The sequence below is a fragment of the Glycine soja genome, chromosome 18 (assembly GCF_004193775.1).
Source record: "Glycine soja cultivar W05 chromosome 18, ASM419377v2, whole genome shotgun sequence".
NCBI classification, from domain to species: domain Eukaryota; kingdom Viridiplantae; phylum Streptophyta; class Magnoliopsida; order Fabales; family Fabaceae; genus Glycine; species Glycine soja.
Genome location: NC_041019.1, coordinates 35,485,974 through 35,508,781, shown reverse-complemented (window position 1 = coordinate 35,508,781; position 22,808 = coordinate 35,485,974). Strand labels below are relative to the sequence as shown.

The following is a 22,808-nucleotide window of genomic DNA, read 5'->3' as shown; positions in this document are numbered from 1 at the left end:
ACCATTGAGTGGGGTACTTGGATTTGTAGAGTGATACACTATTCGGGGAGGGTTATAATCTTGTAATCATTTTTGTGATTGGAAAATACTTTTTGAGACGATTCCCTGGACGTAGGCAAGAGGTGTCGAACCACGTTAAATTATTATGTTTATTTAATATTTTTTCTACAATGTAATATTTGTATGTTCTCAAGATCCTTTTTGAGTTATCAAGATCCTTTGTTGAAAATTTTATTTGTGAAAGTATTAATTACCCAAATAAAAATAAGTCTTTGCAATCTCAATTTCATCTATGTTCTCTTTCATTCTTTAACACTTTATATATATCTGTTGTTATTAACCAAAAAAACAACAAAAATTAATATAAAAACGTCATAATCAAAATTTGAGTTACATACATATGTAAGTCAATAATAAGACATAAGTTATATGAATATTCAATAAAAAAAATATTGAATTCACGCTAGTGCATGCAAACAATATAAATATTAGAGCCGCTTTGCTTAGAGAACCAACAACTCCTTAGAAAACTTGTTTCCTATATGCATACTGTGATCATGGATACTGTCACTTTGATGATGCTTTTGTTGCATCTTTGTTGCCTTACTTCACTGATGTTTAAATTTGGCATTTGCACAGGACCCTCAGACTCAGAGACTTTCTGTGTTCCTAGTGAACGTGAAGCGCTTTTGAGGTTCAAGCATCATCTCAAAGATCCTTCAAACAGGCTCTGGTCTTGGAATGCTTCCAATACCAATTGTTGTGATTGGACTGGAGTTGTTTGCAGTAATGTAACAGCTCACGTCCTTGAGCTTCACCTCAACACTTCACCACCTCCACTGCCTTATTCCAATAACTCTGATATTGAATATGAAGAAGCTCTTGATGCTTATCATAGCTCAAAGTTTGGTGGTGAGATAAAACCTTCCTTGCTTGAGTTGAAGCATTTGAGTCACTTGGACTTAAGCGGAAATTCTTTTGGGTTTGTGCAAATTCCTAGTTTCCTTTGGGAAATGACCTCCTTGACTTACCTTAACCTCTCTTGTGGGGGATTCAATGGGAAGATTCCTCATCAGATTGGGAATCTTTCTAATTTGGTCTATCTTGACCTGAGCTATGCAGCCAGTGGGGAAGTTCCATATCAAATTGGGAATCTCACAAAATTGCTTTGTCTTGGTCTTCAAGGTTTAGACTTTCTATTTGCTGAAAATCTTCACTGGCTTTCAGGTCTTTCCCAGCTTCAGTATCTTGAATTGGGAAGGGTAAACCTTTCAAAATCATTTGATTGGCTACAGACTTTGCAAGCTCTTCCTTCTTTGATGGAGTTACGCTTGTCACAATGTATGATCCATCGTTATAATCATCCATCCTCAATTAACTTTTCTTCTTTAGCCACTCTTCAACTTTCCTTTATTTCTTCACCAGAGACTTCTTTTGTCCCCAAGTGGATATTTGGACTCAGAAAACTAGTTTCTCTTCAATTAAATGGTAACTTCCAAGGCTTCATTCTTGATGGCATTCAAAGCCTTACACTTCTTGAAAATCTTGACTTGTCTCAGAATTCATTCTCATCTTCTATACCCGATTCGTTATACGGTCTTCATCGTCTCAAGTTCTTGAACCTACGATCCAGCAACTTGTGTGGCACTATTTCTGGTGTCCTGAGCAATTTGACTTCTTTGGTCGAACTTGATTTGTCATATAATCAGCTTGAAGGAATGATTCCAACTTATTTGGGAAATTTGACTTCTTTAGTTAGGCTTGATTTGTCACGTAATCAACTTCAAGGAAGAATTCCAACTACTTTGGGAAATTTGACTTCCCTGGTTAAACTTAATTTTTCACAAAATCAACTTGAAGGACCAATTCCAACTACTTTGGGTAATCTCTGCAACTTAAGGGAGATTGATTTCTCGTATCTCAAACTCAACCAACAAGTTAATGAAATTCTAGAAATTCTCACTCCTTGTGTTTCGCATGTTGTCACAAGACTCATAATTTCGAGTTCTCAACTTTCTGGCTATCTGACAGATCAAATTGGGTTGTTTAAAAATATTGTCAGAATGGATTTTTCTAACAACTCAATTCATGGTGCACTTCCTAGATCATTGGGAAAACTTTCATCATTACGCATTCTTGATCTTTCCCAAAATCAATTCTATGGAAATCCATTTCAGGTTCTTAGATCACTTCATGAATTGTCATATCTTTCAATTGATGACAATCTGTTTCAAGGAATTGTCAAAGAAGATGATCTTGCAAATCTTACAAGTTTAAAAGCTTTTTTGGCATCAGGGAACAATCTCACTTTAGCAGTGGGTCCCAATTGGCTCCCTAGCTTTCAGCTATTTGAATTGGGCATGAACTCGTGGCAATTGGGTCCTAATTTTCCATCATGGATTCACTCACAAGAGGCTCTTCTATCATTGGAAATTTCTAACACAGGGATATCAGATTCTATCCCTGCTTGGTTTTGGGAAACATGTCATGATGTTTCTTATTTGAACCTCTCTAATAATAATATCCATGGCGAGCTTCCAAATACATTAATGATTAAATCTGGTGTTGATCTAAGCTCAAATCAATTACATGGGAAATTACCCCATCTAAATGATTACATCCATTGGTTAGATCTTTCGAACAATTCATTCTCTGGATCCCTGAATGATTTCCTATGTAAAAAGCAAGAGTCGTTCTTACAATTTCTCAATCTTGCATCGAATAATTTATCAGGGGAAATACCTGATTGTTGGATGACGTGGCCATATCTGGTTGATGTAAATTTACAAAGCAATAACTTTGATGGGAACTTACCCCCATCCATGGGTTCATTAACTCAGCTACAAACTTTGCACCTTCGTAGTAACTCCCTCTCAGGAATATTTCCTACCTTTTTGAAGAAAACAAATATGTTGATTTGCTTAGACCTTGGGGAAAATAGCCTTACAGGAACTATTCCAGGATGGATTGGAGAAAAGCTCTTAAACTTGAAGATTCTTCGCCTTCCATCAAATAGATTTACCGGTCATATTCCTAAAGAAATATGTGATATGATTTTTCTTCGGGATTTGGACCTTGCAAAAAACAATTTGTTTGGAAACATACCAAATTGTTTAAACAACTTGAATGCCATGTTGATTAGGAGTAGAAGTGCAGATTCATTTATCTATGTCAAGGCATCCAGCTTGAGATGTGGGACTAATATAGTTAGTTCACTCATATGGGTGAAAGGAAGAGGTGTAGAGTACAGAAATATTCTTGGCTTGGTGACAAATGTTGATCTTTCTGGTAATAATTTATCTGGTGAAATTCCAAGAGAACTTACAGATCTAGATGGACTTATTTTTCTAAACTTGTCCATCAATCAGTTGAGTGGCCAAATCCCACTAAGTATAGGGAATATGAGATCATTGGAATCCATTGATTTCTCATTCAATAAACTTTCAGGAGATATTCCTTCAACCATATCAAACTTGAGCTTTCTCAGCAAGCTTGACTTGTCTTATAATCATTTAGAAGGGGAAATTCCAACAGGCACTCAAATTCAAACCTTTGAAGCATCAAACTTTGTTGGAAACAGTTTGTGTGGCCCACCACTACCTATCAATTGCAGTTCTCATTGGCAAATATCTAAGGATGATCACGATGAAAAAGAGAGTGATGGGCATGGAGTGAATTGGCTCTTTGTGAGTATGGCATTTGGATTTTTTGCGGGATTTTTGGTAGTGGTTGCTCCTTTGTTCATTTTTAAATCATGGAGGTATGCCTATTATCGTTTCCTTGATGATATGTGGCTCAAAATGGAGTCTTGTTGGTGAATGTACATTTTTAATATATCACTAGAAGAGTATTCATGCGATTGCCAGTTTTTATTGATTCTCACGCATGTTTTAAAACTACTACTAATATATACTAATAGTAATAAGTTTTTTTTGGATGCATGTATATACTAATAAGTTGATATATACTAATAAGTTTTTTTTAATACATGTTTATAGAAAATGTTGAGTATGTGTGATTTGTTAAAATATAATTGATATTGAAATTAATTACATGAAAATTTAATTCAAGTAATTAATTAAATTATTGATTATAGGCATGTTATTTTGTGTGACAAGTTTAGTAAAAATTTGAGTTTAAAATCTAATTCTTCCACGTACAATGTAAAATTACATTGTGTAAGATTAGACAATATAAATTCATCTTGTGTAAATTAAAATTGAGCGTGATTAATTTAAATTACATATTTATCTGGATAATTAACCCTATCACTTATATTAGTTACCTCAAGATTAACTAATTTTTGGTAAAAACAAAATTAATTTTTTATATCTAAATTCTACTTTAATCATTTATGGGCAAAATTTGAAAAACTAAACCACTCATTTATGCCCCTACCTGTTCGGCCAGCACCACCAGCGCACATCCATCACCTTTCTTGTTTCAAATCACATATCATGTCCAAAAAAACCGCATTAACCATTGAATAATCCACCTCCCTCAAGTACTACTTGAACAAGCAGTAAGTTTCTTTTAACACTCCAAGACCACTTATAAACCAATAACAAAATATGTTGCTCATTATCCTACTCTGGCCGTGACATTTAAAGAGAGAAGGGAGAACAAGTTTAACTTTGAAGTGGAGTTCTTCCCTTGTGCTAAGTTTTCGTAGCCTTCAAGTGTTGAAATTCACTCATTTTCTTCATTTTTCTAGTGCACCAACTAAGGTATGGAGGGATTGCTCATTCTTCTCTAGCCTTACTTGTTCTATATATGAAGTTTTCTTCGTGAATATGTGAGCTATGAGGACAGTTAGGGAACTGATTCTAAGGTGCACAAGTTAAACCAAATATGTTATTAGAAAAGGAAGGAGAGAAATAAGATTGGAAAAAAATATTGTACTTTTTTTTGAACTTATGACTTTTATATTCTATTTTAATTCAAAAAAATTTCTTCTATTTGTATTTTTTTTTTCTTCTAAACCAAACACAACTATGAAAGTTAAAAGCTCCAATCACCCATTCACATTCACACTTACACCATTATTGGTTTATATCGAGACTGTTACAAGCTTATACAAATAGAAAAGAGAAAGAAAGTAATTGCATTATTAGGCTAAAATAAAATCTAGAGAAATCAACACTAATTTCTAAAGCCATTTGAATATTAATTTAGCAATAGTTTCTAATTATATTTGAATACTGATTAAGCCACAGTTTCCGGTTACATATGAGCATAATTGTATACACCAATTGAAGAAAATTAAAATAGGTCTCTCAATTCGGCAATTAGTTGTCGTCGTTAGAGTGAAGAGAGGAGAATGTGAACCATGGAGGCCTCAACCTCTTAAATAGAAGACTTGTGGCCACAACATGGTTGGTTGGCAAGAAAGACAGAATGTGAGAGAAGTGTGAGCTAATGCTCTTCACTTTTGTAAATGATTCCTATCAGCAACCAATTTGTTAAGGAGATTGACTCCTTCACATCTTCATAGCTGCAACAACTTGTTTAATTAATCAAGGAAATCACAATAGTTGAAGATCGTTATTGACAATGTTTACAAATGGTGGAACAAAGCATCAGAGGGGCCGAAGAAATACAAGACATGGTTAACGACTTCCATCTGACTACATGTTACGAACAGAACATAATGCAGGAATTAAAGAGCTGGTTTCGAGGCACCAGAACCTTCAAAGGAAGAAGAAGAGCAGAGAGGAGAGTAATTTGCTAATTTCATTCATATCATGCTGCTTATTACATGCTATTGTATTTATACTGATTTCTACATAATAGATTTTGTCCTTTTGTGCTAGAGGAAATCAGAAATCGTTATTCTTGTCTTCCTTGCTGGCAGCACAGATCATTCAGCATCATTCCTCAGGATCACACGTAGTTCTTAAGGTAAGCAGGCTTGACATCTTTCTTTTGGTATTGACTGCTGCTTGCACCTCCTTTTCTGATTAATTTGCACCCTTCTTTGCTGTAGACACCCCTGTAGTTGCTATGTCTTGATTCGCATTTATTTCTTCTGAATACACCGTGTCTGCTATGCTATCACGCTTCCCTATCACTGCATCTACAAGATGGTACGTGCTCAAGGATCTAGCAGAAACAAGACCGCAACAATCTTAGAAACAAGAAAAGATGCCAACAAGGCAAAAGCAATTAGCAGTATGAGTAGAAAGAAACTAAAATAGATGCATTACTTCTTCTTTCAAGTGTATGTTTTGTGGGTGTGTTCTTGTGGTTCTTTTGATGGAGAGTATTGTGCTTTGTGGTTATAACCATGACCACTGAAGAAACAGAGAAAAAAACAGAGAGGAAGGGGAATTGAGTCTACTACGTTGTCTAATTTTTTAGTGTTGGAGCAAAAGGCCACAACTATTGACTTATAAATGCCAGTCCTCATCAGGAACAATCCCACCATTACAATGTTTTATAAAATAGTTTTGTAAACATAATTTTAATGTATGAGGATGTTTATTATATATATATATATATAAGTGAGAAGATAATCCGAAGCTCTTCAGATTTCCATTTTCATACTTTGTGTTGCCTGTGTAACAGTATGGCTCTTTTTTCACGTCATTCCTTTTTAAAATCAATTATTTAGATTTCCCAACGTTTGCAATGAAAGGTGCGTGTGATTGCATGATTATAAGGTAATTAAGCTCAACTACCCTTTCTTTTTTTATTTTCCTCTTACATGCTTCTTTCTTTTGATCCTTGTTTGTTTTCTTTTCTACCTTGTCTTTTGTGATATTTTATTTAATTCATTGATTTAAATAAAGAAATGATTAAGAAAAATAATGAATTTAAATACATTTTAGTGAATGCATTCTTATATATATATAAATTTTTCAATTACTCGGTGTTCTTAAATCTTCCTAATCAGTTCTTCTGATCTCCTTGACAATATAACAAAGCAATAATTTTACTAATGCACGTAAAAGAAATAAATAGAGTTGAGTTAAAATTCAACGTTACCTTAGCATTAGCCATCAAGCCTGAGGGCTCATTTTAAGTATCTATAAAAAGTGTTAAATTTTTATTAAAAAAAAAGGAAAGTTAAAAAAATTGCTTCCCTCACATGTGTCACACTATAGTTATTCCCACCGCTTTATCACTGCCATACTTTAAAATAAAATTTCTAATTTTCAATCTAATGCTAATTTATTTGCAGATGACAATATTATTTTTTCTCGAGCAACTGAGGAAGCAATGAAGATTTCCACTATCCTGAAATCCTATGAAGCTTATGGTCAAAAGATCAACCAGCAGAAGACTGAACTCTCATGCAGTCGAAATGTGCCTACCACCAAAATCAATGCGCTTGAGATGCTTCTTGGAGTAAAGGCAGAAAGGGAGACATTGATAAAATCTGTGGTACAAGCTATTCCCACATATGTGATGAGTTGTTTTGAGCTTCCTATGGGCTTATGCCAAGATATCGAGTGCATGATTGCTTGCTTCTTTTGGGTAGGTGGTTTGAAATCCAAGAAGATACATTGGATGAGCTGGGGCAAAATGATAAGGAAACGAGTCTTGGCTTTAGAGTTGGACGACTCTTTCACAGGACAATGCTAGCTAAACAGTGGTCGAGGATAATTCAGAATGAGGGATCTTATGGCCAAAGTGATGAAGGCTAAATGTTTTCGAAATTGTGAACTAAAATAAATTAAAAATAATTTTATTTAAAAATAAATAGAATTTTAGAAAAATAATTAGATTTTTTAATTAAATAAATAAAAATAAATAGTTTTATTAATTAAAATAATGATTTTAAGATAAATAAAATAAATATATATTCTTAGAAAATAAAAATAAAATATTTTATTTATTTATTTCATAGGGAGTAAAATAGAATTTCTTTTTATAAAATAGTAAAATAAAAAATAGAATAAATAATAGGTTCTCCCTTCCTCTCAAATCCGTTTTGTCTTTTGTCTTTCAAAACCTTCTCTTTTTCTAACATACACTCAAACCTGTCCTAGTAAAACTATGATCTTGGACTTATTAATCGTTGGATTATTGTGAGATTTTAACACCAGGCTTGAAACTCATTTTTGCACATCCCCACCATTGGGAATTGCAAAATAATACTTGCAGTGATAGAAATATCCCTCGCACGTAACTCTTATTTTTCTCATATACACTCAAATTTGTCCTAGTAAAACTACAATCTCAAACCCGTTAACCATTAGATCATCTTGAAATTTAAACACCAGGTTCAAAATTTATTTTCGCACACCCCCACTGTTTGATTTGTGAAATGATATCTCTTGTGAGATAAATGTTCCTCGCACAGAGACAATGAAATGGAAGCTCCAATTCGTTCTCCTTCTCCTTCTCTCTAGGATTTTCAGGTTTATGCTATTATTGTAAACAACAATCACAATGTTAATAATATGGATGAATTTGATGTTGTTGTCTCTTATTCTCTCATAATTACATCTTTGCTTATTTAACTTTCACTGGAATGTGAATGTACGTCATTGGTTTGTTTGCTCAAGTGACTTGCCCTCCCAATTAGAAATTGCATGTTCTACATGTTTGGTGGGGGTGTCATAAGTGGCGAGTAAAGTTGAATAAACATTTGATTGATTGTGTTTCCAAATCAAAAATAAGAAGTATAGACATTCATGTGACCTCATCTTATCTTTCTTAAAAGTCGTCTTTCTTAAAAAAAAGATTTGTGAAGAGCAAGAATCATTTGACTTAATCTCTCAATTGAAAATCCTTTAAATTTTTCTTGTCCTTGAAAATTCTTTTTCGAGAACCTGCACAGTTTCTTTCATTTCTTCTTTCCTTCCATTTCTTCTTGCTACAAGGTTGTGACAAACGATAGTAGCAGATATGTCTGAACCCTACACTGGGGCAATGACACCACCTTGCATAAGCTTCAAGCAAACTAGGGGGCAAATAAGAAGTTCTCACCCGGTAGGTCGAAAACCCGAAAGGGGAGCCTAGGCAAAAGTTAGGGAAATAAAAAAGGAAAAAAAATCAGGGGCGTGTTATCAAAGGTTTTGTCCCAAAATCCAGACTGTAAAAGTCTCAAGTCAAGATTTGAAATGACACATGGTCGTGTTTCATCATCCCAAACACTAATTTATCCCTTGTTACCCCTTTCGAGCCCAATCATATTTGTTTTCTTTAAATAAATAAAAAACAAAAACCCTAAGTAGGAACCACTGTCGAACTGGCAGAAAGAGCAATGCAAACAACACATGCATGAGGTTTACCAAGCTATAGGTTGGGCAATAATGATGTTAAGAAAAAAAAAGCAGAAAGCAAATCCACCAAAGGCGAGCAAAGCAAAAAGAGACAAAAGATCTCCAAATTTTACAAGGAAGGCACAAAAGTGCAATAAGGATTAATATATAAGACAAAAGGAGTAGAGCCCAACCCAAAAAAGTTGAAATGAATAAAAGTACAAGCAAAACTCTCAAGGTTCTTACTCAATATAACCCTTAAACACTCTTTGAACCTCTATGATCCTTTCCTTCATAGCCCTCTTACCCCTGACCATGTTAGAAGCCCAATAAAGCCCATGTGGATCAAGGAATGACTAATTTTTCTTTTAAATTTGGATTTTGGAATGGAACTCGCACATGTGACACCCTCTACCCCTCACTTATATACTAATAAAGGAATAAAAATTCAAATATTAATTAAAAGTATTTTTAAAACATTTTTAAATACAAGTCTTTCAAAGGGGTAAAAGGCTCACATTCACTTTCTTCTACATCATATTCAAACTTGTCCAAATAAATAATAAAGTCATCTCGGCTCAAACAAGGTCGTCTAAGCTTCATACAATTAATACATAACTTATATTCTAATGTCACATCCTATCAGAGTGTTGTGTTCCCCCTCTAGCATGAGGTTCTTCATAGTCATCCACCTATTCATCTGTTCCCCCGAACACAAAGTTCAAGATCATCACAGGATCCAAACACAAACAGCAAACCGAGAGTGAGTTATCACATTCCTAACTACTAGAGAGAAACAAGACAACATATAGTAGCCAAATACAATTTACTTAGCATATCTCACATTATTTCATCACACGTCTCATTCGTTTTCACAACATTCGCATACTTAATAGTCAAAACACAATATCATCAAATCAATCACTATAGAACAATACACAAGCATTATGCAGTAGATACACTAAGACTCAAGCCTATATGCAATGTGGTACCATGTCAGTGAAAAACCTCGTCGGACGCCTAGGAGTACATGACAAGACAAATCACACACTAGCAAGTCAAGCCACTCTCACTAGGTAATATCATAGGGAGACCAGTCAGGGTCACAGTGTTTTGCAAGAATGCTCCAACCATATGAGATCAACATAGGCTTAAAGGAGCATTCAAACCGTGTGACCCCCAAGGCCTACACTCCGAAGAGTCCGTCAGGGCTTCTCCCTCCTGATTCAAGTCCAACCCAGAAAATATTTTAGCACATAGACTCTATCTATGAACTGTACAAAACACACGACTCCTCAATTGTTCTCAAAATAGTTTTAACTCGTCGCCCTAAAAGGGACTTAACATTAACTCGTCGCCCTTAAAGGGACTTAACATTAACTCATCACTCTTAAAGGGACTTAACATTAACTCGTCGCCCAAAAATAGACTTAGCATTAACTTGTCGCCCTTAAAGGGACTTATAGTCGTGTGATTGTACAATTCATAGTTCATACTTAATACAAACATCTCATCTCAATACACATGTATTTCATCATCCGTCACATGTTCAATTTATCACATAATCACAGTTTGAATCATCATTTCATAACCTCAACATAACAATTTATAAAAAAGATTTTATCACAACATGGGGTGTAAAACCCCTGAAATAGTTTCTCACAATTATATCAAAATCAATTAATCAAATTCATGGGTTAAACACAAAGACATCAAGAGCACTCAAGTTTATCAATCAATTCTCATCAGTACATCAATTGGTACATAGAACACAATAATATTGTATTTATAATCATAAAGAGAAAATTATAATTCAATAAACATCCCAAAATAAACCCAAATTTAGTTCTCTAAGGATCCCTACACATGTTCATTTTAACCCTCAATTGCGATAAACTCATTTCTTACCTCTAAGTGGACTCACGTGTCTTCTGACAGCGATAGAGACATCTCTAACAAGTTCCTAAGATTCCTCTGGTTGCTCTGATAGGGTTCTCAAACGTTAGAGAGAATGAGAAGGGATTGAAGCCTCCATTTGTACTATCTTCATGCGATTCCTTTTTCTCCCTCCGCGAATATTATCTCGCAAATCCCAACGGTTAAAGTGTGTGCAATTGAATTTCGAACAACATATCCAAATTTGACTACAATCCAACGATTAACGAATCTGGGATCGTATTTTTACCAAGACAGTTTTGGGTTTCTGCGAGAAAATAAAAGGCTATAATGCGAAAGGTTTTTCTCTAAGCTCAGACATGATTTTTAAATTCCCAACGGTGGCAATGCTCGGAATTGGGTTGCAGATGTGGTACTCAAATTTCACGATGATCCAACAGTGAATGAGTCCGAGATCATCATTTTTCTGAGACAGGTTTTGTGGGCTGCGGGAAAAAGAAAGAGTTTTGGGGAGGAGGAGAGGAAAAACGATAATGAGGGAAAGAAGAGACATCGTCAGTCTAAAAACTGACCTAACATCGCTATTTATACCTAGGTTACACACAAATTATTATTAATCTATTTATTTATTTTTATTATTTTATAAAAAAAAAAGAAATTCTATTTTATTCTCCATCAAATGAATAATAAAATACCCTTTTTATTTTCTCTCAAACCATTAGTTTAATTAATAAAGTTAATTTCCCTTATTTATTTAATTATAAAACCTCATCATTTTTCTGAAACTCTATTTATTTATAAATAACAATTCTTCTTTTTTTTTAAATTAACTTACGAAAAATAGGATGTTACAGCACACGCTTGTGGTTGTTGAATATATATATATAAGAATCCTTGAGGTTTTGCACTTGAACATTTGAAAAGAAAACTCATTCGACCAGGAGCTCGTGGAAAATGCCCAAAGACAATTGTGATAGTAGGGTACATCTGATGTTAGCCGCTTATGCAGACTCCTTAGGATTCCTTTTGAATCCAAGGGTGGCCTTTTTCATATAAATTATTTCGGGATTAGCCCATGTCATCAAGTTTCAACAGGATCAACGGACCCTTGGCATCACTCTATGATCTTAAATCAGGAAAGTTTCACTTGGTCATATACCAGGTGTAACAATCCATTGTCATCCTTCAATGGTGCATGTGATTGATCCCAAAGCCTTATATTTTCTTGTTGTGCAGAATAATCGAAGTTTTTAAACAAAAAGGGACGAACCATAGGACCAATATTTCAGTTGATTGATTAAATGTCAAATGGCTCCACTACTGTCACCCAAAAATTGTCAAGTGATTAAATCAAAACATACACTCTGAGGGAGTCCCCGAAGAGATTTTCAAAAAGATAGGATGAGGTTGCATGAGTTATCACGTCTTTCAAAAAGAGACAGTTAATCTGTGTTTTCCAAAAAAATGTATCAAAATCACACAAAAAAAAGGAAAGAATGTCATGAGCATTGCACAATTTTCATGATTCAAAAACATTTTGCATTGCTAGATACAAAGCCTACATTTACTGCATTTCAAGATGAAGGTAGCATGCCTCTGCATTCCAAAACTCATGTTCATATCAGGCTATAAGTGCATAGATTTCTCTTTATATACCAATTTCCAAAATCCAATGTCCTATCTTTTGAGTTTAGAATGAGAAGCTCTCTCAAAGAGTCAACCTCTTGCTTTCTTATAAGGTTAAGCCCTTGGGGACTAGTACCTATTGGCATGTTTCATAGGACTCAAAGTCCTTGCCTTTATCTTTCATAGGACTCAAAGTCCTCGCCTTTATCTTTCATAGGACTCAAAGTCCTCGCCTTTATCTTTCATAGGACTCAAAGTCCTCGCCTTTATCTTTCATAGGACTCAATGTCCTCGCCTTTATCTTTCATAGGACTCAAAGTCCTTGCCTTTATGTTTCCATAGGACTCAAAGTCCTCGCCTTTATCTTTCATAGGACTCAACGTCCTTGCCTTTATGATTCCATAGGACTCAAAGTCCTCACCTTTATCTTTCATAGGACTCAACGTCCTCGCCTTTATGTTTCCATAGGACTCAAAGTCCTTGCCTTTATCTTTCATAGGACTCAATGTCCTCTGTCTTTATGTTTTTCATAGGACTCAACGTCCTCTAGTTTTATGTTTCCTTGGACTCAACATCCTCTTTCTTTATGTTTTTCATAGGACTCAACGTCCTCTGTCTTTATGTTTCCATAGGACTCAACGTCCTTTGTCTTTATGTTTTCATAGGACTCAACATCCTCTGCCTTTATGTTTCCTTGGACTCAACATCCTCTATCTTTATGTTTTCATAGGACTCAACATCCTCTATCTTTATGTTTCACAAGACTTCAATGTCTTCTACTTTATGATTTCAAAGACTTCAATGTCTTATGTCTTTTACGCTTTCAAAGACTTCAATGCCTTCTGCTTTATGATTTATAAGACTTCAGTATCTTCTGTCTTTTACGCTTTCAAAGACTTCAATGCCTTCTGCTTTATGATTTATAAGACTTCAGTATCTTCTGTCTTTTACGCTTTCAAAGACTTCAATGTCTTTTGTCTTTATGATTTATAAGACTTCAACGTCTTCTGTCTTTTACGCTTTCAAAGACTTCAATGTCATCTGTCTTTATGATTTATAAGACTTCAATGTCTTCTGTCTTTGATATTTTCAAAGACTTCAATGTCTTCTACTTTATGATTTATAAGACTCCAATGTCTTTTGTTTTACGATTTTTCAAAGACTTCAACATCTTCTGCTTTATCTTTCATAGGACTCAATGTCCTCATCTTTATTTTTTCATAGGACTCAATGTCCTTGTCTTTGTGTTTCTTAGGACTCAACATCCTCTGTTTTTATGCTTTCAAGGACTTCAAGTGTCTTATGCTCTTATGCTATAGGACTACAATGTCCTCCATTTTATGTTTTGTAGGACTTCAAGGTCCTTTGTTTGGTATTACAAGACTTCAATGTCCTTTTGCTTTTTCGGTTTCTTTTTTTTTTTTCTCTGGCATCCAGTTTTGAATAGCCAGATCGCTTAAATGAAATTAGTGTCATTATCTTTACTTATATTTTATTTTCAATAAAAGATAAGTAAAAAGGGGTAATTGTCAGACCCTAATTTCATTCGGGTATAATGTTTTGATCATTGCTAATTGAATTACAGTGTTTGGCACCGGTTGTAGTGCAAGGCCCAGGGGTCGCTCAGGGTTGATGATTGATTGTCAGATTCGAAAACAAAAGCCACAAGGAAAGTGGCAAAATGGTTATTTTCTGGAAATTTCTAGACCTAAACTCACCCAGGCCAACATTTGGCTCACCTGGGCCATGGGAAAGCTTCAGCCTTAAGCAACCAGCTCACCTGGGCGAGCTTCCCCTGCACCAAGTCGCCTTTTCCTATAAATAACCATGCAGGGGAAGGGTTTAAGGGGGCTGGAACTGAAGAAAGAAAGGAAAAACGCAGAAAGGAGAAAGAGAAGAAGAAAAAAAAAAGCTAAGGTGCTGCCGAATTGAACCGTGGATCGTTTCCTACATCATTTCTCTTGCAAGCCTTGTACCCTGTGCAATAGTCGGTTAGTTTTTCTTAAGATTTTGATGTAATCTTTGTACCCTTATGTATCCTTCTTGATATTATATATGTAATCTTTTCTACTCAAATATCACTTGAGATCGTTTCAAGGTCCAACGCCTTAACGACTCTTTGTTTGCAATTCAAATAAATCTTTTGAAAAAACAAAATCAATTCAACACACAAACATTGAGACTTAAAGAACTACGTAGGTCTGATTTCCTCATTGCACTTGAGGATACGTAGGAGCAAGGGCAACACCCTTGTCGATTCAAAAAAAATAATATTAAATAAATAAAAATAATATTGTAAAAGAAAAGAAATTCACCGTTCATGGAAAAATAATTAATTTTGTAGTCACGTTATTTTTATTCCACACTCGATTAAAGGTTGTCGTTCTTCGTGATGAGCGTGTGGGGTGCTAATACCTTCTGATCGAGGTCGTACCCGAATCAAATAAACATGAAAATGCAGTAACTAGGAAGTGATCCTAGGTCGTTTCCCAACGAGCAGTGACAAACCAAATGTTCATAATATACTTGCAGTAACAGTAACGATTGAGGGGGGTTTGTTTGTTTTGTGATTAAAGAGCAGAACAAGTAAACTGGAATACGAAACTACTAATATTAAAAACGGGTTGTTTCCTCTGATTCAGAAGTCATTCTCTTATCCTGGGTTATGGAGAATTCGTCCCTAACAGTCAACCACTTAATCCAACCCTATTTCAATTTACTAAGCGAAAATCAACTTAGGGTTTTCAATACGTGATTAGGCACCACATACACCAGTTAGCCCTTCGTCCATCAAGCATGAACGCAAGTTAGGCTCAGAGGCAATTAATCGAACACGAAGCGTGCACTGATTAATATTCACGAATTTGGGATAACTGGTGAAGGGAAAACTGCCAGGAAACCACATTACAAGCGAAACCTCAAAGAGAGTTGGGCTTCGTCCTCAAAAGGAAACAACACCAGAAAATCTAGTCTTCCATGGATTCAAACAGAAAACGCAAATGAAACATGAAGCAGAAACGTAAATGAACAGAAACGTAAATGAACAGAAATGTAAATGAAACAGAAACGTAAATGAGAGTAGAAGAAGAAGCAAGAACAAAATTGTAATTAGAAGCAGAAAACGTAAAATTGCATTACGTGAACAGTAGCATCAAAGCAGAAAACGTAAAACCCTAAAGCAAAAGCTCTAAATAATGAATAGCATAACAGAATAGCCTTGCACGAATCCCAAGGCTGCTATTTAAAAAGAGTCACTCAAAGTCACTGGGCCATATTACAATACTCTGGCCCAAAACGAAATAAACACTGAACAACATAAAATAAAATTGCGAAATTTCCTAATTAGAAATTAACTAAGGTAAGCGCTGCTTTATTTGCCCTCTTCAAGTCCATAACCAAAATCCGGATTAAGCCCAATGTTTCATTAATTCCTGAAATTAGATTAAAAACATCAAATTAGCTAAATGAGCCCAAATAATAAAACTGTCTGATTAATTGACAATTAAGACCAATCAGTAATTAAAATGGTGCAAAAAGGGTTTAGAAAATAGAAGAAAATGATGGCACATCAAAACCCCCCATACTTAGCCTTTTGCACTCCTGGGCAAAATGAAACAAAGAACAAAATCCAAGGATATCAAAGAGAGACAAACAAAAACATTCACATATTTCTCAATGAACATCAAAGAATGAAAGGAATGGGTAACATCTAACATAAGGAGATCCAAAAAGTCAAGACATTCATGAAAATCATCCAAGCAACCCAATCATGGCAAAATAGTTAATCAGCTCAAGAATGAAAAGTGATAAAGCCTCACAAGATATACACTCTATCTCTCAAGTGTCTAGGCTACTATTTACCCTCAAAGCACCCATGAAAGCAAACACCACATAAACTTGGCAAGATTCTAAAATTGACAATCAACCCACAAACACAAGCACATGAGGATCAAAAGGTCTTTTAAGGTTGTAATGGGGCCAAGGACAAGGTATGGAGAAATATGGAATAAGTGGCTAAATCCCAAAGGAATAGAGGAGCAATGGGGAATAAGTGCATATTAAGAAAAAAATAAGAAAATAAAAAGAAGTAAAGATAAAAATTAAACATAAAGAGTAGAACCAAGAGTTTCATCATTCTTGTGCAATTTAAGATCTTATTCACTCAACTTTATTGCTTTTCCTTTTTCTTTTTTTCGAATTTTTTTTCTTTTTTTTCGATTTTTTTTTTTTACTCTATAGCCTTTGAGAAACAACATTTCATTCCGCATGTCCAACATTTAATCAATATACAATGTACATCAAGTATGGCCCAAAATACATCATGAAGCATAGCCAACAAAACAAGTTATCCAATGAAACAAAAACCCCCCACACTTATTCCCAAAACAATTCCAAAGCTCCAAAATTCCTTAAGGATATGGTGATATCATGGTTTTTCATTTAAGGCTTGTAGTGAGCTTCAAAACAAGGAAAGGGAAACAAGGCTCAAAAGGGTTATCAAAGGAATTAATTCAAGGTAAGTCCATTTGGCTAGAAGCTTATAAGAACAAAATTGCCTCAATCATTTCCAAATATGCATGTGAATTAGGAAGCATCAACAAGAATCAAGCCAAGGCTATTGTGCAAGCAATCAACGGGGCAAAACACACCAAATGATTATGATGATGGATGGCTCAAATTCTCACAAAGGTAAACTCATCACTTTCAAATTGAGCTTTCAAAACTATCATGACATGTAGAGGAGAATCAAGGATTTCAAGTCACAAAATGTCAAGAACTTTTATTTTCAAAACAATTACCCATTTCTTGAACATATCCTATAATTCAAAGAAAAACATGCAAAGTCATACATGCACACAAAATTGACCCAAAATATTAAACTAAAAATCCGACGAAACTAACAACATTAACAAATTAACACAACTAACAAATTAACAAAACCAACAAAACTAGCAAAACCAAAGAACACTCCCCCCCCCCCATACTTAAACAACACATTGTCCTCAATGTAGCACAATTAAAAGATTAAAAACAATTAAATCATCAAAGAGAATCGGACAAATGTAATAAAAGCAAAGAAGGAGATAGGAAAAGAAAAACTCCCTAAGTCATGGTGGAGGAAGAGTAGGGTGGAGTAAGGAAGTCTCTTCCACCACTACGTCCACTAAAGAAGGGTTCGTGAGGAATGGCTTAAGTCGATGTCCGTTGACCTTGAAGCTCTTGTTTGTGGAGTCGCTTTTGATCTCAACTGTACCATAAGGAAAAACATTAGTAACAACAAAAGGACCAATCCACTTAGACCGCAACTTACCACTTATGAGTCCAAGCCTAGAATTATACAATAACACTTTTTGTCCAACCATGAATTCCTTTTTAACTATCATGCTATCATGGAACTTCTTGGTCTTTTCTTTGTAGAACTTGGCATTCTCGTAGGCTTCTAGGCGGATTTCATCTAACTCACTCAGTTGCAACTTTCTTTCCTCACCAGCTTGATCCATAGAGAAGTTGCAAGTCTTCACTGCCCAGTAAGCTTTGTGCTCAATTTCCACTGGAAGATGACATGCATTTCCAAAGACAACCCGATAAGGAGACATTCCTATGGGTGCTTTGTAGGCAGTCCGATGTGCCCAGAGAGCATCATCAAGCCTGGTACTCCAATCTTTCCTGCTTGGCTGCACAATCTTCTCTAAAATTCGCTTGATTTCTCGGTTAGAAATTTCTGCCTGTCCATTGGTCTGGGGGTGGTATGGTGTGGATACCCTGTGTACCACCCCGTACTTTTTAAGCAGGGCATGCATTGTCCTGTTGCAAAAATGGGTTCCTTGATCACTAACAATTGCTTTAGGTACTCCAAACCTGCAAAATAGATTAGACCTGAAAAAGTCTGCAACAACTTTAGCATCATTAGTTCTAGTGGGCTTGGCTTCCACCCATTTTGAAACATAGTCAACTGCAAGGAGAATGTAAACATAATCAAAAGAGACAGGAAAAGGACCCATGAAATCTATACCCCAGACATCAAACACCTCACAGAATAGCATAGGTTGCTGAGGCATTTGTTGTCGCCATGTAAGTGTATTTCCTGCTCTCTGACACTGCTCACAAGTGCTGCAGATCTTCCACGCATCTTTAAAGATGGTGGGCCAATAAAAACCACAACCAAGCACCTTGCGAGCTGTCCTTTAGACACCCAGATGACCTCCCGGTGCGGAAGAATGACAGAACTGCAGGACTGAGTCAGTCTCATGATCTGGAATGCACCGTCTAATGACCTGATCACTGCACAATTTCCACAAGTAGGGGTCATCCCAAATAAAATGCTTAGCATCACTTTTAATTTTATCTTTTTGGGCCTTAGATGCTAAGGGAGGAAAAACAAAAGCAACTAAATAATTGACAATATTAGCAAACTAGGGAGTAGAAAGAGAGTCAGAAATACTATACAGTATATACAAATGATCATTCGGGAAATCATCCCGAATAGGTGAATCTGCATCAGATACACGTTCGATCCGACTCAAATGATCAGCAACTAGATTTTGTGCTCCGCTCCTATCACGGATCTCCAAGTCAAACTCTTGGAGCCAGAACATCCATCGGATCAACCTAGGCTTAGAATCAGCCTTCTTCAACAAGTACTTTAGAGCTGCATGGTCAGTATAAACAATAATGCGGGTACCAAGCAAATAAGATCGAAATTTTTCAAGAGCAAAAACTATGGCCAGAAGCTCTTTCTTAGTAGTAGTATAATTCGCTTGGGCAGCATCTAAAGTCCTAGAAGCATAATATATCACCCTGGGCAATTTATCAATTTTCTAAGCAAGGACAGCCCCCAATGCATAATTTGATGCATCACACATAAGCTCAAAAGGGGTTGTCCAATCGGGTGCCTGGATGATGGGGGTGGTAGTCAGCGCTCTTTTGAGGCAATCAAAAGCCTCTTTGCATCTGTCATTAAAGTCAAACTCCACCTCCTTTTGCAACAAGTTGGACAGTGGAAGGGCTACTTTGCTAAAATCCCTTATAAAGCGCCTGTAGAATCCTGCATGACCAAGAAAAGATCGCACCTCTCGCACACAAGAGGGGTAAGGCAATTGTGAAATAACAGAAATTTTTGCAGGATCTACTTCAATACCCTTATTGGAAATAATGTGGCCTAAAACTATACCTTGCTCAACCATAAAATGACATTTTTCAAAATTTAGAACAAGGTTAGTTTCAATGCATCTATTCAAAACTTTTTCCAAACTATTCAAACAACCATCAAAAGAGGATCCATATACAGTGAAATCATCCATAAACACCTCTATGCAATTTTCTAAAAAATCACTGAAAATACTAATCATGTACCGCTAGAAGGTACCAGGGGCATTGCACAGGCCGAAAGGCATCCTCCTATAAGCAAAAGTGTCGAAGGGGCAGGTGAATGTGGTCTTTTCCTGATCCTCAGGAGCAATAGTAATTTGCATATAACCAGAAAAACCATCAAGGAAACAGTAGTGGGATTTACCTGCCAGGCGTTCAAGCATGTGGTCAATGAATGGCAGGGGAAAATGGTCCTTTTTGGTAACCTGGTTCAGTCTCCTATAGTCAATGCAGACTCTCCAACTGTTCTGCACCCGAGTAGGAATCAGCTCCTCCTTCTCATTTTTTATCACTGTGAGGCCGGTCTTCTTCGGGACTACCTGGACGGGACTCACCCATTGGCTGTTGGAGATAGGATAAATGATTCCAGCTTGCAAAAGCTTGGTTATCTCCTTCTTCACTACATCAAGAATCACCGGGTTGAGTCTTCTATGTGGCTGTCTTACTGGTTTAGCTCCATCCTCTAAATTTATTCGATGCATACATGTGGATGGGCTAATACCAGGAATGTCCGCCAGGGTCCAGCCTATAGCCTTCTTATGCTTCTTAAGAACTGACAACAACTTCTCCTCTTTCTCATCAGCAAGGGAGGCAGATATAATCACTGGAAAACTCTTGCTATCATCCAAGTAAGCGTATTTTAAATTTGACGGTAGAGGCTTCAATTCTGGTGTGGTCGGCTGGACAGTGGTAGAAGGAGATGGTTTCTCAGCCTTTACCTCATAAAGAAAGTCAGAGGTATGTGTACTTCTTGAAACATGGTTAGTCCTATCTGACTCTATAAAATCAATCTCGAGAGGTAAAACACCACCACCAGACATGCAATCAATATCACTCTCAGATTCACTCTCAACATCAAATTCAGACATATGATCAAGTACAATTTCAGACTCAATGCATGAAGAGTGAGAGGCATGCAGATTAGAATAAAGATCATTCATGTATTCATCAAGAACATGGTCAATTATTTCAGCACGAAATACAGAAAGATCTTCAGATGGGTATTTCATAGCATCCAGAATATTAAAATGAACAGTTATATCACCAAACTCCATGGATAGTGTGCCTGCATATACATCTATCTTAGTTATAGCAGTTTTCATAAAGGGTCTGCCTAGAATGATGGGAACTGATCCTTGAGAGAATCCATCCTCCATATTCAGAATATAAAAATTAACAGGGAAAATCAGTTCACCAACTCTAACTAAGACATCTTCTATGAAACCAACAGGATAGGCAACACTTCTATTAGCTAAATGAATTACCACATCAGTTGACTGCAAGGGACCTAGAGATAGAGAATTAAAAATAGACAGAGGCATAACACTAACAGAGGCTCCTAAATCTAGCATGGCATTGTCAAACTTACTATTCCCTATAATACAAGGTATGCTGAATGTACCTGGATCTTTGCATTTTTCAGGAATTTGAGGAACAGATTTACCAATCAATGCGGAGACATTTCTGCCCATGCTAATTCGTTCACTTCCTTTAAGCTTCCGCTTATTAGTGCACAGCTCCTTCAAGAATTTAGCATATCTTGGAATTTGCTTTATTGCATCCAACAGAGGTATGTTTACCTCTACTTTTCTAAACGTTTCCAAGATCTCTTTCTCTGCCTCTTCCATTTTTTTGTTCGAAACTGCTCTTGGAGGGAATGGAAGAGGGGGAGTGTGCTGCTTCTGCAAATCAGAATTACCTGTGGAAGAAGATTCACCTGCACAGAAATTGTTAGGTAAATTTTTGTCATCACCTTTTTCTGGAGTAGAGTGAAGTTTGGCAGGTTCATTTGCAGATGAGGAAGGTGCTACGTGTTGAGGTCCTTGACACTGCTTTCCCGACCTCAATGAAATGGCACTGACATTTTTGGGATTTTGGATAGCTTGAGAAGGTAGCTTGTCAGAATTCAAGGACTATTGTTGATTCAATTGTGTAGCTAATTGTCCCATCTGATTAGTCAAGATCTGAATGGAGGCTCTGGTCTCTTGTTGAAACTGCATGTTCTGCAACGTCATTTGCCTCACGAGTTCTTCGAGGGAAGGTTGTGGAGGAGCCTCAACTGTTGGCTGTTTCTGGGGTTGTTGTTGTTGTTGGATTAGTGGAGGAATGTATGGTCTGCTTGGGCCAGCAACATTTTGGAAGGAAGGAGCAAGCTGCTGTTGTTGTTGTTGAGGGCTAGACCATCTAAGATTAGGGTGATTCCTCCATCCAGGGTTGTATCTGTTGTTGGAGAGGTCATAATTGTTCTGCTGTGGTTGATTTTGCTGCTGAGGTTGAGGAGGTCTATTGTAAATGTTTGCAGCATAAGCTTCAGGCTGCTCAATTGCTCCAGGTTGCTGCATGGAAGGGCAAAGGTCTGTATGGTGGTCAGCAGAGGAGCACAAACCACAAACCCTTGCGACAGGTACAGATTTCTGATTCAAGGCCAGCTGGGTTACCAAGTTAACCAATGCATCCAGTTTGCCTTCAAGCTTCTTAATTTCAGATGATGCATATGGGTTTGTAGCTACCTCATGCACTCCTCTAATGACTATGGCATCATTTCTGGCGCTAAACTGCTGGGAGTTGGAAGCCATCTTCTCAATTAAATTTCTGGCTTCAACAGGAGTCATGTCTCCAAGGGCTCCACCACTGGCAGCATCTATCATACTTCTCTCCATATTACTGAGTCCTTCATAAAAATATTGGAGAAGAAGCTGCTCTAAA

General features: G+C 36.3%; 1 protein-coding gene and 1 long non-coding RNA gene across 2 annotated transcripts; one reads left to right on the top strand and one right to left on the bottom strand.

Annotated features, from left to right (window-relative positions):
* The first annotated feature begins 557 nt into the window (after window positions 1–557).
* LOC114397184 (receptor-like protein EIX2) lies at window positions 558–3,818 on the top strand. Its single transcript, XM_028359289.1, has one exon. The coding sequence runs from the start codon at window positions 558–560 to the stop codon at window positions 3,816–3,818; it is 3,261 nt and encodes a 1,086-aa protein (XP_028215090.1).
* Window positions 3,819–5,716: 1,898 nt separating this feature from the next.
* On the bottom strand, window positions 5,717–6,447 carry LOC114394747. The gene is made up of 2 exons (XR_003662827.1): window positions 6,207–6,447; window positions 5,717–6,102 (listed from the first exon to the last, which is right to left on the bottom strand). It is a non-coding gene; the product is annotated as an uncharacterized LOC114394747 (long non-coding RNA).
* Between the last annotated feature and the right edge of the window lie 16,361 nt (window positions 6,448–22,808).